Source organism: Sipha flava, unplaced genomic scaffold, assembly GCF_003268045.1.
Source record: "Sipha flava isolate LNK unplaced genomic scaffold, YSA_version1 126_pilon_pilon, whole genome shotgun sequence".
Classification (NCBI taxonomy): domain Eukaryota; kingdom Metazoa; phylum Arthropoda; class Insecta; order Hemiptera; family Aphididae; genus Sipha; species Sipha flava.
In genome coordinates this window covers 1,547,913-1,565,409 of record NW_020271752.1, presented here as the reverse complement: position 1 = coordinate 1,565,409, position 17,497 = coordinate 1,547,913, and the positions used below count along the sequence as shown (strand labels likewise).

General features: G+C 30.0%; 2 protein-coding genes across 2 annotated transcripts in view; one reads left to right on the top strand and one right to left on the bottom strand.

Moving 5' to 3' along the window:
- Positions 1-123: 123 nt before the first annotated feature.
- LOC112694269 (cytochrome b-c1 complex subunit 10-like) lies at positions 124-628 on the bottom strand. The gene is made up of 2 exons (XM_025569694.1): positions 468-628; positions 124-313 (listed from the first exon to the last, which is right to left on the bottom strand). Exons 1-2 carry the CDS (start codon positions 521-523, stop codon positions 187-189), a joined length of 183 nt encoding a protein of 60 aa, XP_025425479.1. The 5' UTR covers positions 524-628; the 3' UTR covers positions 124-186.
- Positions 629-8,455: 7,827 nt separating this feature from the next.
- Positions 8,456-17,497, top strand: part of LOC112694286 (forkhead box protein J1.2-like) — a 13,215-nt gene continuing 4,173 nt past the window's right edge. The window contains exon 1 of the mRNA XM_025569711.1: positions 8,456-8,841. The gene's annotated coding sequence lies outside the window, so the exon portion shown is untranslated. The remainder of the gene's footprint in view (positions 8,842-17,497) is intronic.

The window sequence follows — 17,497 nt, the reverse complement described above, 5'->3', positions numbered from 1 at the left end:
TAAAAATAGACTATTAATAACTTGTATTTTAATTAATAGCTCTTAAAAACAATTGTACATAATTTATATTAAGAAAAAAATCATGACCATCTATACATTAATCAAAATTCAAAAGTACTTTCTTTTTGACAAAAATTAAGAACTCTATTTTGTTTTACATTATGGTTTATTTATTGTTAAAGTTGATTATTCTTCTACTTCTTTGGGGAACTTAGTGTTGTAGTATGGCAAGTACTGCAAGACCGTTTTCCAATCTGTGAAGTAACAGAGGAGGGTGAATCCTGTGGCACTGTAAAGACCGGCACTAGGAATACTGAAAACAATTGAAATAATTAGTTAGTGAGCGACATAACATAGGTAAATAAGAAGAAAATTATATGGATAAAATAAGGGTTTGACCTTTGAAGATTAAATAAATTAATGTAAATTATTTAGACTGACACATTAACTACGTCTCAAGTACTCACTATTTCACTGCCTGGGAAATATACCGTCTGCCAATTAAATTTGATACCAAACTCATTTTGAGCAGAGTTGATGAACAATTTTTAGAAGTAGACAATAATAAGAATTTTGAGTTTAGTGAACAACCGTTCAATGTTGAGTGCTAAAAAAAAAAAAAAGAATTCATTACTGATATTGAAATTAACATATGATTCTTATCAATTAACATAAATGATAGTTTATTATTGTCTTTGTATATTTGCGTCTTACAACATCTTTGGCCTATTTTTTCCTGGTTAGGCGGAAATTCGATATAAAATAATATAAAATAAAATAAAAGTAAAAAATTGTAAAATGGTTAACACTCGTAAATTAATTTATAAATAAATAAACTAATAATAAAAGAAAAACGACAATTGTAGCATAGTATTAAGATTAGAAGAGACAAAATGATAGGCACATACTACACCATGATAGTTTAACGAAGAATGTCATAGAAGGTGATGTAGAAGGCTATATATATTGGAAGAGGAAGGCCAAGGATAGAATATATGATGGAATCATGATTGACATGGGAAAGGATAGCTACAAGGAACTAGAGGAATTAAGTTACAATAGGGAAGCATGGAGAACTGCAGCAAACCAGTCAAACGACTGAAAACGCAAAGAAGAAACTAATAATAAATTTATGAAAGTAAATAAATAAATAAACAAATGTTTGTCCCGGAGTTTTATTATATTTGTAATGTACTACTGGTTTCAAATTAAGGGGATTGCAAGCCATGATTTTCTTTCTATTTCTATTACAAGCGTAATATAGGGTTTTAGACATTTTCTATTTCCAACGTACTGATTGATCGGCTATATAGCGGATAAGAATTTTGAAAACTGATTTGAATTCATCGTAAAGTCATTTTTAGATCGACTTTCTCACATTCTTTGTATACCTGACGATGAATTTTTAATACCTAACCCGACGTATTTTACAATTATAATAATACTCCAGACTAAGTATTTATTTATTTCTGTAAATATACTGGTTGTTTATTTATTTATTTATTAATTTTAAATATTATCGCATCGACTTGTATAAAATAATTTCACATACAGCGTTGAATACAATCATCTAAGTTAAGATGTTTTAGTAAAAACAATTATAAGCAAACACTGCGCCCATTACTTACTTATTATTACTCATTACTTATTTACATATGCTTGTTTTATTTGAAGCAAACGTGTACTAATACATATAAGAAAATTGAAAATATTCTAAAACAAAATCTTAGGGATATTAGTAAATGTTCTATAGTTTGTAAAAATCAAACCATAAACATAGATCTGGAAAATGTCAAACTCCATATTTAAAACTTGGCTGATAGCTTCTTTGAGTCCATTCCAAAGGCACTACTACCTCAATATACGAGAATTACTCTAATACCAGTTGAGAAGAAGATGCACCTAATTAATAAATTATTTAAACATTTAAAATGTATTTAACAATAGTATAAAGCCACTACTCCAAAATGATAATTATTCATTTTAATTTGTCGTACTTATAATAAAAAAATAGCAATAAAAATCAATTGTAGATTGTTTTATGTATTTTTTTTTTTTATTTCATTTTTAGAATTTAGGTTATTTTTTGGTGATTAGCAATCACTGATTACGTTTGAAGAAATACTGTTCGTTTTAATTCCCGTTACATTTTAGGTTCTGAAAAAAATGAAAGGGATAATAATTTTTGCTTTTCAAATTATGATCATAATTAATTTTTAAACACATAACGGAAAAAATAGGTAATTACTACTAATAATAATAAATAATAACGATAAAATCAATTTTATCGTAGTCTTGTAGCCTCATTAGGTGTATAATTGATACTAAACATATATATTATCAAATGTTAATGTATATTTTAATCTATAAGAATTAATTAAATTTATATTTTGTCTATAATTATATATTTAATACAGAATCGATGATTATATATAATCCTTAAATAATATAATTAGTATAATGTTATGATTTATGTATGAAGAATAGTATAACCGAGTAGAACAATACTACTCAGTACTTACATGTTTTCACATTAGCATGTGATCTTGTTTATTACTAACGATTTTTTTCCAATCTTGATTATTGTTTTAATTAAAATATCCTTAATTCGAAAAAAAAAATTTTAAAATTCTTATTTTAATGTTAACATAATATAATAAATAGTCAACTAGTCAACAAACGGAATGCACTTTAATATGTATGATTTGATTCCATATTATACTTAAGTATAATTTCGCTTTTATTATATTTATTTATTCATTTTTATATATTAATTTTAAATAGTATAATATACAATTTTATTTATTCATATTTATGTTATTTATTAATATGCAATCGTTTTTTTTTGGTATGATGCCACTTTATTGTATTCATTAAATTACGATATATTTAAGTGCAGTAGCTATTATTATGAGAAAAATTGACTTTTTAATTAAATCTGTTGTCAATTTAGTTTAATTTAATTATAATTTATTGTATTCATAAAAAAAAAACATGTTACACTTAATGAGTGCTGTGAACATTTTTAATTTAAACATTTCATAAATTAATATTTGTATAAATCATAAAATTATTTTAATTTGTGAAAAATCTAGCTATATTCACAATTAGACGCAATATTCATTACGTATGTTTATTATTCTCCTGACTTAATTTAGAATCGCATTTAAAATGCCACGATACACCGTGGAACAAATCTATAGTTTACGAGGTTTTTCCCAATTTGAATCACTTCAAATACCTACAATTTTTTTGATATTGATGATATTTAAATCACTATTTTTTGGTCGAAATTATTTTTAAACAGTCCATCTATGGATACACATATATTCATTAACATAACCCTTTTTTGGTTTTTGTCTGTGATCGTTGTAATTCTGCTAACAGAATCCAGGGATTAGATTTCCAATTTTTAGACGAGCAAAGACAAACCACATACATGGTGATATCGAGGAGAAATTCGCCGTGTAGATAGGTGAATTATTATATGTCTAATTCTTTTTCAATCACAGTGTAAATTTCTTATAAATCGAAAATGCTAAAAACTGAGCATACTTAATTTACCTACGTTAAATTTGAAAACCTGAAATAATGAATAAAATATTGTATTCATTGCTTTGAATTATTTTTTGATCACATACCTCGGGTGATATGATTCAGCAGCCTCACGCATTTAAACATATTAATAATGTTAATGTTTTAAGATTATAACTATTAAATCACTAGAGTACGGATTAACATAAATTTAGACTTATTGTCCTGGAAAATCGGCCATAATTGCATATTGCAGTTGATAGAGTCAAAATTAGTTTGATGATAATATAAATAAATTGATTATATATATTACAAATATATTGATAATATAATGAAATAGAAAACCAACTAATTATTAGTTGGTAGTTATTATGAATTAAAAATTCTCCATGTAATAATTGTTTTAATTTTTTTATTTATATTATAATCTAACTTTATAACTAATATAAAAATCACATAGGGCTTACGAATTTCGATTACCTATATAGTTATATAATAGAGTATATTAATAATAATAATTATGGATTATTTAAAATAGTTTTTGTTTTTGTTGATTAACAACTGGACAAATTAATATTTTAATTATTTAAATATAAATGTTATTTTCAAAAAATTGTTATATTGTATTTGAAATTAGATGCTGCATAAAAACACGTAAAAATAATTATATATACTTATTAAACAATTTAAAATATGTTAAATATATCAATAACGATTATTATGATTTTTAATTTTTTAATTTATGCGCTTTTCATACTCCTTTCGATACTCCGTCCGAGGATTACAATTTATTCATCACTCCAACGAGGCCCAACAGTTGAACGGGATACCATGTATATTACATTAAACCATTAAACGGTTATGAATTAACCTTTACAAAGAACATTACTCGGCCGTTTCAGTAATCGTATTCATACAAATGAGACGCAACCGGCTGTCGCATGCGGAACGAAGTTACCGGAAACTGTACATGCAAACTTGAATTTCTGGCAGGCTGGACCACCACCTGCGTCCTGTTCACTGCTTAGAGAGTTGAATCTTCACGCATGAGCAAGACTTGCAACGTTATAAGAGTGGTAACCACACTACGTATTTTTGACATGAATTATTAAATTTTAACATTGTATTGTTACTGTTTATTACGATTAACTATTTTTATAGTTAATTATTATGCACTTTACTTAGTGTAAGTATTCTATTGCAGAATTATTTTAAACGTGAATTAATTGTATGTGAAGCTTAGATACATATTTTATTCTCAGCAATATTCATAATAATCATGTTGTTTTCATTGAAATTATTTCATGGATACAAATGGGTATTTAAATATTATCAATGGGTGTTGTGATAACATACACATAGAATTTATATTGTGGATGTAATGTATCAATTTTTATATAATACATAAGGTAATAAGAGAAGCTTTTGAGTTAAATTTATTATAAACCTATAATGTTAATAAGACCACGCAATACTTGAAAAATAAATATCTGTGTAATTAATATAATTCGTGAGTATTTTATTTCAAATTGTACACAAAATATTGCAAATAGTTAATAAATTATTTACCTACGTTTTTACGCAAAAGATTTTTGTTTAATATTAGTTTTCTTTTTTAGTTCTTTATATTGTAAACAACTTATTAAGTTAATCTTGGGAGTTTTTCTATTCTGTTCAAAAATGTTTTTTTTTTAGTTAAATTTAGCTATCAGACTTATGTAGTATTAAATCATAAAAATATAATATAAATATAAAAATGTTTATTTTTTCAAATAACAATATAAATTTTGATGTAATATGTAGATGAATAGTTGTTTTTTTTCGAAATATTGATGAATACAATTTGAATATCGAATTAACAGTTAAATGTTTAAAAGTATTTTAAGGTCTGATGATTGGAGAGTATCCTGCGAAATATATACGTACGGAGTTGATTTATATAAAAAATGATCAATTATAATTTACAAATCATCGATTTTCTGTTTGACATTAAACTATTTATTCATCGAAATTTACAGAAAAATGTTCACCTACAGATTATAAAATATTAAAAATATATGTTACCATAAAAAAAATTGTAATTAAAGATAATGATAAAAATAAAATACACAACATTGAATAGACATTAAAAAAATACCCCACATAACAAACGTACCTACAGTAGTTTATTTAACGCCTATTCGCATTGGTTATTATACAATTTTGTAATGTATTTGTTCGATCGCCATTTTACATACCTAATCGAAAGTTTAACGTGTAGCATGAAAGGTAATTATTTTGAAGATTACGGGACTTAACGTGTCTAGGGTGTACACTGTAGGTACATGTACAATAGCAAGGGATGAATTTGTTTTAGGGACAAACCCTTACAGGTTAAATTGGAAAATATAAAGCAATTGTCTGACGTGTAATTAGGGTTTCGTACTGGTCGACTAAACATCAATGCTGCGTAACGGTGGGCGCCAGGTGATATTTATTATTTTTTCCACTTTGAAATTCACCAGTCGAATGTGTATATTATTATTTTATTTATTTTTTTTTATATATTATTCTTACTACTGCTTCTACTATAAAACACACACCTGGAATATGTACGTCGTATAGATATTATATTATATAGTCGCTTAATAGCGGTAACAATTCACAGCTGATCCGAATCGGGACCAGTCCGCTCCATACTACAAAATTGTTAATACTAATATTATACCAGTTTGCATACACATTTCAATAATAGTTAAATATACCGTGTATTTAAGGGGATAAGGGGTTCACCGGAGGGCTTTTAAGTTGTATGAAAATGTTTATTTACATTTTTGGCTACACACGAATTGCGTCCCGAAATAAAAAAAATTGATAAGCGAGTACACGAATTGCGTCTGACCTTATCTAATGTACTACATGAATTGCGTCCGAGTTTGTTTAAACGATTACATGTACGATGAACGTGTTTTTAAGCATATAATAATTTTAGTTTGGCCGTTAATTCAAATGAAAGGATGCAGGTTTCATTTAGGTCAAAATTGGTGGAGGAAAATTTAAACGGTTGGTTTAAGTCAAAAATACAAAAAAATATCAGATATCAGTATTTTCTTAAAGTATTTTTTCGGTCTCCCATTTTTAAAATCAGATGAATTGGAGGATTGTTTTACGGATGATATTGTATCAATTTTACCCGAAGATGAAAAAGTACAGTAATTTTCTGATTATATATTAAATTCATACATAAAGCCTGATTGTGACTTCCCGTCTTCTGTGTGGGGAATGTATTCATGCTCTATAATTCGAACTACGGATAGTTGTGAAGCCTTTCACTCCAAGCTTAACAGTATGTTTTACTCAGAACACCCGAATATATTCCAATTTATAGATGTTTTAAAAAATGTACAAAAAGTAACTTATATTAAACAACGAAGTATTCATGTAATTAAAACAGACGGATGATGATATGTGAAAAAGAAGATTATTTAAGACGAAATATGACAAAAAATATGAAAGTGGTCAATTGACCCGTTTTGATTGTATTAAGAATTCATTCAAGTTTTTACTAGTTTTTTAATTTTATAATTATAACTTTTTTTATTACTGTTTATTTTAATTATTATATTACATTCCCATAATTTAAACCTACACATTTCATTTTACTTACATATGATTGCATAATAATGATAAAAATCAATATTTTTAACTTATCGATAGTCATAATTGGCTATCGACAGTCTTAAATCTGTATGTAATGGGAAGGAAATTAATGTTTTTACGTTGAGACGTAATTCGTGAAGTCGTTAAATATCTGTGGGACGCAATTCATGTGCAGCGAAATTTGTATGCACACAGACTCTCTACAATCGGTAGTTTTTGTCCATGTAAAAGATATTAGATAGGTAATGTTAACTAAATCAAATTTTTCGTCTTTAGGTATTTGTTGTATTTTGTTATTTTTTTAAGATTTTCTAACCATTTTGGATGTCGAATTTTATAATTGCAATGTTTTACTTATCGAATGATGTCCCAAATATATATTTTGATACTTTTGTCACCAGTCGTGGAGATTCTTCAGTCAAAGTATTTCTCATTCACTTCTCACATTCATTTTCCTTCGATGTATTTAACCTTCGTTGGTTCATTCCTCGTAATGTGTCCTCTGCAGTGGCATATTTAGGATTTCTTTGAGAGGCAGATTTTTTTTCTTCCCTTCTCTTGAAATAAAATGGGTAGTAAATATTATCAATTTTTAATAATTGCTACATATTATTTATATTAATATAAATATACGATATTTTCAATAATAAAAAATAATAATAAAAATTCAAAATTATTAAATAGTTAACACTCGTAAATTAATATAAAAACTATTTCTTTATTTACATATTAATATTTTCAATCTTATTTGAAGTAAATGAAGTAAAAAACGGATTTAAAAAAAAAGAACAAGGGAAAGATCTTTCTAATCTTTCTTTCTTTTGGTGTTTGAATGTTTATTAAAACAGATTACATCAACCGTGATTTTCTCGTTTCAGTCGCTAATCCGTGGTCTGTTCGAAAATAAACCTCTACAAAAGTCGGCGTGATAAAAAGGAAAAGAAACACTCAAAATTCTATGCTCGTAAATTATTTAGGATGTCCGTTCTATGTGTTTATCGGAAACCGATCGATTTTCGCGAGTATCGGTCGGTGGCGACGGGAGAACAGTGTTTTTCACGAAATACTCGTGTATTCGTTCGGGTGAAAAATGATAGTAATATAATATTATTACATGTTTGGCACATACATTTGCGGTGTAGTGTTGTGTGGAGTAAAACCCGGCGGAAAAGGGTTGTCGGCAAGACCACATGCGTTTGGCGGCGGTGGTGGCGTGGTGGCGGCGGCGGCTTCAGCGACCTGGTGGGGGTGGTTCGCGAGTCCTGTTCCGGGCCGCTTAACGGAGAGAATACCCACAGAACGTTTGGAAGTCGCGTGCGGCTGTTCTAGTGTAACACATCCTCGGGGGTAGCACACGGTCAGCGGTGTAACGGACTTTTTATTTAATTTTTTAATTTTTTTTTTTTCGAATCCCCTCATAACACGCTGCTGTGAGCAACATAATAATTCTCTCTCACACGTGGGCAAAGTACCACGCAAGACGTCGGTTGTGTTTCACTCGCAGCGTTTCCTCGGCTCCAACTCTTCTCGCCGTCATATTTTTCCCGTCAAGAGATCCACGGGAAAAATATCCGATTCACCCGATCGACGAGCCCTTGTCGTCCACAATCGCGAGGCCCAGAAAACGGAGTTTGAACGGTGTAGGTCCGAATCAAATGATCGTTTCACGTAAGTAGCACATTATTATAATCATCATCGTCATCGTCATCAACACTACTATCGTAATATCAGTTGCAGTCTTGTAGTATTAATGTAGTGATAAAACGTATTAATCCGGTGCATCACACATTGGTCTGTGTTGATCGACACGTAGTTTTGTGACAAAAAGTCGGTCAGCACGAAACGAAAATATTTGTCGACAGACTGTTGGCGAATCAGTGTAGTTATTATAACCAGTCAGCCGTGCAGACTGCTTATATTAATGTACCTACAAGTTCAATTATAACGGCTTATATGTGTATTCAGTAGCGGCGCTAGGATTTTTTGCTAAGTAGAGCCAACGGGAGGCCAACAATTATAAGATAGGGCCACCAAAAATGAGATTTCAACAAAAGATAAATACCATTATTTAATATTTTCTGCATATGAAAAATGACTATATTATTATGTCTAAGGTTAAGTCAGTGGTAGGGCCAGTTATTTTCAAGTAGGGCCATGACCCTACCTGGTCCGTCCCTGGCGCCACCAATGTGTGTATTATACACGCGTTACTCGATGTCCGGTCGAGTCGAGTCGACGTAACGGATTTGTTAGCCAGCGGTTAGACTTTATATGACTTATATGCAAACGCGATACCCAGTTGATGGCATTGTCTGTTTTATTAATCAATCTTTACTAATAATACTGCGCCCGTGGAAGATGTATAAAAATGACCCGTTGGATTCGTGCAATTTGACCAGTTTACGATTCTATTCATTTGTCGTGCGAGCGTGTAGTCCGAGAAAAAAAAAATTTAAAACACAACTTTCTGTATATTAACTATTTTTCGTAACCACCGTGATAAACAGCTATACAGAGAAATTAAGAAATTGGTGATTCGGCAAAAACGATGCTTTTATTTTATTTCAACAACTTTAATATTGCTACCGTTAACAATATATTAATTATCATATTAACGTGGTTACCCTTTGGTTAAACTTAATTGATAAAATGTATTCGTTGGCAAGTTGACGGCCCTCGTATATGCTGCATTCAATTATATATGAAAATCCGTAGATGTTTGTAAATTATAACACGGTTTTCGTGTATTCAATTCAATAATTCTGAATATTATTACTGTGTGCTCATTTAGAGTATCAATTAATTGAGTAAAATCATAGTAAATAGTTATTAAAATAAACATCTCATGAATTATGCTTGAATTATTTTTTTCTTTTCTTGTATTTTCTAAGGGGTGAGTTTTTTCAACGGTTTCCTCCATTTTAAAATGTATTATATATTTATAAATAAAATATAATTATTTTATCTTTGTCACAAATATTTTAGTGGGCAATAGTTGTATTAAGGGGATTGGAAGCGTTGATTTTTTTTTCTCTGTCTAACACATGTGCAGCATAGCAATTTAGACGTTTTCTAGTTCCAACGTACCGATCGATCTATTGATGCGATAAGGAATCTAAAAACAGATTTGCATTCGTCGTCAAGTCTACTTTAGATCGACTTTTCCACTTTTTTGATTTTTTTCTCCAAAACCTCATAAATTAGCTTTGAGCAAATTAGAAACCTAAAAATCATCAAAAATTAATTTTTCGATATTCTTAGCACAACATTTCTAAAATGTGGGAAAGTCGATCTAAAGTAGACTTGACGACGAATGCAAATCTGTTTTTAGATTCTTTATCGCATCAATAGATCGATCGGTACGTTGGAACTAGAAAACATCTAAATTGCTATGATGCACGTGTGTTAGACAGAGAAATAAAATCGCCGCTTCTAATCCCCTTAAACTATTCTTCATTCAGTTATTAATTCATAATTGTATACTATTGTAAATGTAATTATATAACCAATTTATTCTATGCAAATATTATTTTTTTCAAAGTTCTTATTTAAAATATGCTTTTTAATCTATTTTTGAGTTGAAGCAAAAAGGATCGAAAATATAAATATTTTAAAATTTCTTTAGTATTTTTTTATGTATCGCTTAACGTAAAATAATATGTGTATAATGTTAGTACGATTAAAATATTTGTATGATATATATAGTTAAGTTTAAATATTCATACAAAAATAGGTACTTTGTACATGATTTAAATTTTATGAAATTTTCGTATGTTAGTGTTGAACCCCCGAAAACACTTCCTCCCTTCAGTCCTCCCGTGTTCAGCGCTATCCTTGTTTGAATTAATTTTATTGACATTTGTTAGTGTAAGATGAGTTTCTTCTAATTGTGTAAAATCGTATATCGCACTATAATATGCGGTAAATATATTTTCATGCTACTTAAATAAATTTGAAAAAACTGTGGTTCGTATAACAATTTTATCAATTATTAACGGTGTTACAGTAGGTGTGCTTATACTAGATTTAGGTTGTATATGCATATAAATAAATATATAAAATATATATTTTATAAATGTTTAAAGACAAATGTTCTATATTTCTACATCAGAAGAAGGGTAATAAATTAAACGTTTTTCTTTCTGTACGTCTATTAAAACAGCACGCATAGGTGCACAACGTTCGAAAAATACATCTTATTCGTGTGGCACGTGATTAACAAATAATTACAATATTTATTGTAATTAATAATAATAATAATTATTCGCTTAAATGATTATGATTAAACGACATATTGTATGAAATCAGAACTTGGTTAATAGTTCATCGCCGTGATACTAAATACCTATTCATTGTGAATATAATATGTAAGATTATAAACATTGCAATATATTAGATAATATAGTACTACAATATTATTATGTGATTCACTGTATCTGTTGGTAAATTGTTGACCTATTCGTATGTCACATATAATGCAACTACGTAATAATACATTATCCTTGAGTGTGTTCGATATTTTCGATGTTTTTAATGACGCGTTTACGCTTTATTTGACGAGGTGGATCGTGGTAAAATCGCGACCGCAATAACACATAATAATATGATTGATGATAATATTTAGGTACGCCTTAAACATAAACAAATAATAATACATCGCTGTAAAGGACAAAACGTTAAGGAGACTCAATTGTACTCTCGAGAACACCACGTAGTCGTGTTATATACATTATATTTTAGAAAAAATGTATTCAATATTAAGGGGGTTCGATACAATTTCTACCAATCACAGTGATTCTAATAATTCTCAAACTAGCATATTTTTAATTATTAGGAATAAGCAAGATCGAAATTTATTTTTCAGGAATGGTATATCTAGGATATTGAGCAAAAGTGTTCGGTAAATAAGGACAAAGCGAAGGGTTGAAAATATTCCTTACCTTGTTGCTTTATTAAAAAAATATATTAAAAGTGAAGTATTTAGAATTTTAATATTCTAACAATTTTATATGTGTAATGAAAAAAAAAAAAAACAGAAGCGCACTACGGTAACGGTTTAAGTTAATATTAACTATTACTATGCCCTATAATAATCTATACGATTTCATTAATGTTATTAGATAAAAAATATTTATATTTATTTAAATTAAATTTAGTGAAATATTTCAGGTATTAACGTACTTAATATTAACAACAATTTATGAACTTAATTTCGTTGTACGTATTACATTATTTTCAATAAATTGCGCAATGACAGTTGTACAGTTGTAGTAGCTTGTATTTAGAAGAGCTGTTTTTATATTTAATACACCGATAAATTGTAATAACTTTCGACTAATGCAATTTATTCGCAAACAAATCGTTGTGAAATGAAATTAGTTTTTCATTTTATTATTTTATTTTACTAAAAATGTATGGACAAATACATTTTTACTGAAATTGCAAAATAAATGTTTTATTTTTAAACCATGTAAATATATAATTTACGAATGCAACGTTTTAACTTTAAAACATTGTCTGAAGTTACCTTTGAAAAATTGATTTCACATTGACAGGCTTTAATTTGCACACATATGTACACATATATACTAGCTCAATTACCCGTCTGTGAAAAAAAAGCTTATCTTTGTGTTAGGTTAGGTTACTATAGGTTACTATAATTATAATCGTCGTGTTCCTTCTCATTATAAACCAGGCTTAAGACTGGCAGCAAGTTTCTCTTGCTGGCATGGTTAAAAATTGTTTAGCTTCTTAGTTTTTTAATTGGCTTCCAATCGGTGATCTAATCTAGTGCATCTCAAACTTTTTTGTCACGGAGCTCTCTAAATTTAATTTGAAACTGTCAAGGCGCCCTTAATAAAAATCATTACTTATTTTTTCATAATTATATATTAAAATTACATGTAATATTTTACACAGCTCAACTATTAATATGTATATTAAATTAATGTTTTAAATGTAGTTCTGAAAAAAAAAATCTTTACGGTATGTATTAAATTTTATATACATATAAATAAAAATAAATTAAGGCCTAAAGAAAATAGTTTAAATAAAATAAATATTTCATGGCCTTTCAGAAATATAGCTATGGCCGCGCTCCCAGTTTGAAAAGCATTGGTCTAATCGACAGTTAGACGAATGTATTTTATGTTGCCGCTCAGCGCCGTAGGGGTGTTATAAAATACATAATTAATGAATTGACTTATACGTGTAATTAAAATAATGCCAAAAAAATGCACCGCGATGTAGTCTTTCATATACAAAAAAAAAAAAAAAATTGATAAAATAATCGTTTGATGAGCAGTTTCAGAGAACAAATGTGTGCGTGACAAAGAATTAATTTTCACATTAATACAAATGTACAGATATATTGGTCGTTTCGCGACTGGAGGGTCGTAGCTCTGTAGTTGGTCGTTGTTTTCGAGCTGCGCCTCGGGACTCGACCGTTTCGTCTCGATTTCGTCCATTGTTACATTATCGGCGGCACGGGTTTTAACATTTTTTTTTTACATTTACGAATTGGCTAGAAACAGCAGCGAAGCTATCGTGCTTTCCCAATTCACCGCCGCTCTGCCTAATGACGTGTTATTCCGCGTGCACCGCAACCGCTACCTAAAAAAAATAGATAGAAATCTGTTAATTCCGACCATTGTGCATTAGTCCAACCGGGGGGGGGGGGGTAAATCGGTAGCGTACATAGTGGGTGTGTATCGATCGTAGGCGGTCAGCGAAAGGGTCACCGGGGGTACATACCTACCTCGCGTAGATATCCCGTCCCTTCGGCGGTGGCGGCGGCAAAGGAGGTGGCGTCGAGCGAGGAGGTCGATGTCCATTCAAACGGACCGGCCACGGCGGCGACGGCCATTTGCCACTGAATATTACATAAGAAGCGAAAAAAAAATATATAGCACGCATTGGTCTCCACGTCAAGAGAGAGTGTATAGGTACACATACAAACGTGATACGTACATAATGATTCGCAAATACGGTATACATATATGGTATATTGTAAAGTTACGGGTCTGTGCGCTCGTCTAAGGTAGGGTGACGTGAGTACACAACGAAATTCGTTAACGCGTTACACTTTGTTTTAATTTTTTATTCGTACCTCCAACCCCCACCCCCACCCCATCCATCACGATATGAGATAGAATTTAATATAATATTCAAAGCATACACCGCGTTGGATAGTATATATTGTATACATGTATATGTACATTCAGAAGGTTATCCACGGACGATTCCGCTGGCCGTTCCGTACTCGTACGGCGGCGCACAAAAGTTAACGGTCGTCATAATGATTTCAACGTTGGTGACCTGGTCATATTATAATTCAACCCGATACGTATCAATCAGTTTTCATTCGTTTCATCCGCGATCGAGATATTTCAATACTTTTTACACTCTTGTAATGCTTATGTAATGAGTATTTCAGTATTATGGTTATTGTTATCATGTCGGTTATAGACCACGATAGTGTATTGTTAAATATTTAAGGTTATAACTTTTTTACAAAACTACAAATCACAGAAAACATCGAATTAAGTGCAAAAATTATTTTTTCGAATTAATTTTGTTTAAATATTTTGGCATTCCTAAGGAGCGCCGTCCTACCCGTGAACCTTCCCCCTAATTACGGCTCTACATCATACTGATTTGCATGCACAGACAGTGAAATTTCAGCGGAATGAAATCGTAACTGTTCTAATACCGCTCGTATGTTTGTTCACGTTAAATATTACGTCTCTTTCATTAAAATTCAAATTAATTGGTTTTATAAAATTTTGTAAATTTTGTAACACGTTTAAAAATATAAAAATGATTATTTTACCCAATGCTTTATAACATTAAATTTGTAATTATTGTGATTTGTACACGGTAAAATTTATCCAATGGTGTTAATGTTTAATACCTATGACTTAAAAGAAATAATTTAAAATTCTAATTTAATTCGCATAAATGAAATTTTTTTAAGTACCTATCTAATAGTTAACAATATCAATAGATACAGCAATTTTTCGTCTGACAACTGATTTGGTTCGTGTTGCATTCAATCGGTGTAATTCTATTCTTGAAATCGTAACATGTTTCAATGGTGTTTTAAAATATCTATATGATAATGAAACTAATACAATTATAAAATATTTATTGAAAATTCATAATTTTTTTTTATTTAAAATAATATGGGAAGACGACTTTAATAATACGGCTAAAAATTATTATTGTATAACTATTTTAATTGTATGTTTCATAAAAATATGCGGTAAAATATTGTTCGAATGAAGTAGGTATACTTGTTAATAATTGTGCATCCATTTAAGCGATAGGATGATTAATTGAAGAATATTATTAGAACTGCTACAACTGATGTTGTAAGTAATGAAAATAATTAATCATGCTATTGAGTCCAATTAAGTATTTAATAAAGTACATTAGTAGTATTTGTTAACTATATTAATTTAGCAGTAACTCTTAAACATGTTATTTGAAATAAAATGTGTGCGTTTCTTCTTTGATTTTACAGTTTAGTTAAGTGATTTTAATAAATTTAAGTTTCTTTGTAGACAAAAGCAGTAAAGTTTAATTTGTTACATATTTTTATGTATTTTGTAAATATTTATTTAGTAGATCATATTACTCGTGTTAACACTTAATTTTTGTTGTTTGTTAAACAACGATAATTCTTTTATCGGTTCTCCTTATACGAAAAAATATAATCTCATAAATAAGTAATAATATAAAAAGAAAACATTGACGCCTGAGATTATCAATACAGTTGTATAATGTACGGGTGTATGAAAAAAATTGTTTAGTTCAAGTTTTTCTAATATTTTACGTTTCGAATTAATACAAAAAATAAAATAATTATTTCATCAGTACTGCTGCCAATCATTACACACATCTGTTGTGTACGCAACCTGGGTTTAATATTGTATTCGTATTTGTACGAAGTTTCCAGCCTATTGTAAAATAAGCATTTTTAACGTTACAAATACATATGAACGCAAGTCTGTAATATTACGTATAAGTGTATAACGAATCAAAATCACCATATGAGTCATTTCGAGCACATAAACTTCCGTCTTGATTAGTAAAAGTGGGTCGAGGAGCGTAATAAATCCCTGACCGCAGGTGTACGGGTAGACGATAGCGGGCTGTAAAGAGCTAGAACTCTGTGTTTGTGAATGTGTGTGTGTGTGTGTGTATGTGAAAGGGAATATTTGGGGATTGAAAAAATACACGCAACCATGTGATTTTCACGAAAACGTTGACCCTTCATAACTTTGCTGGCACTTTTGTAAGCAGTGATCAAGAGACAAACAATGTGCATACATGATAACACAGGGTATCAGAAAAATTGAGATATTTAAAATTACTCTCTCAGTACTGCAATAGTAAGAAAATGATTTTTTTTTTTTTTAAAAAAAATTTACGTAATGTGTTATAATGCCTTAAAATTAATGTCTATAAGATGGTGTCAATTTTTACGTGTTAATTCATTTTTCACGAGGAAATGTATTTCTTCCGACATTAACTGGGGTCGTCAAAGTAATATTTTCAATAATTTTTTCACTAAACTGTGGCCGCGTTTGATGGTCCAAAATGGTTTCAGCTATTGCCCAATTTGAAATTTGGAGATGTGTAGGATGAGCCACGCACAATGTCAGAGTTCGATTTCAGTAATTACAGAATAATGTCCAGATGGACACTATTTTATAGACATTAATTTTAAGCATGATGCTTTTAACGTTTGGATTTTTCTAACGATATAAATGTACATTCTGTCTTTAAGAGTAATAATAATGAAAATACATTTTTATTTAACTCTGCGAGAGTTACTTCAAATTCCCCATTTTCTCAGTGGACCCTGTATATTATTATGTAGTATCGAGTATGTGAAAATGTTTTCCTCCATTATAATAATATGTCGTCGTGGTCGTCGATTCCGTAGCTCAGCAGCGGTGTGGGCTGAATACAGCGGTTAGATTATCGACGAAAACCGAGCGCTTGCGCGCCAAAAGCCCTTTTCCCGTTCCGACACGCCTACGCTTGCGTCGCCCAATCCATTCCGTGCACCGGACAAGGGTCTGATGGAATATAACCCCTGCTGAATTATTTATCCCCAGCTAAAAATGTAAACAGTTACCCTGTTATATGTATTTTATATACGAGCGATACACGCTGTGCGTAGTTATATATACGAGTATATTTATATATACATGAAGTGTGTGTGCGTGTGTATGCCTGTATGCGTGTATGCGTGTATGCGTGTATGCGTGTGTGTGTGTGTGTGTGTGTGTGTGTGTGTGTGTGTGTGTGTGTG

Coding starts and splice junctions, on each gene's coding strand:
- LOC112694269 (XM_025569694.1), bottom strand. CDS start 523: ATGAGTTTGGTATCAAATTTAATTGGCAGACGGTATATTTCCCAGGCA. Junction 314..467: donor ATTTCCCAGGCAGTGAAATA/GTGAGTACTTGA, acceptor AATTGTTTTCAG/TATTCCTAGTGCCGGTCTTT.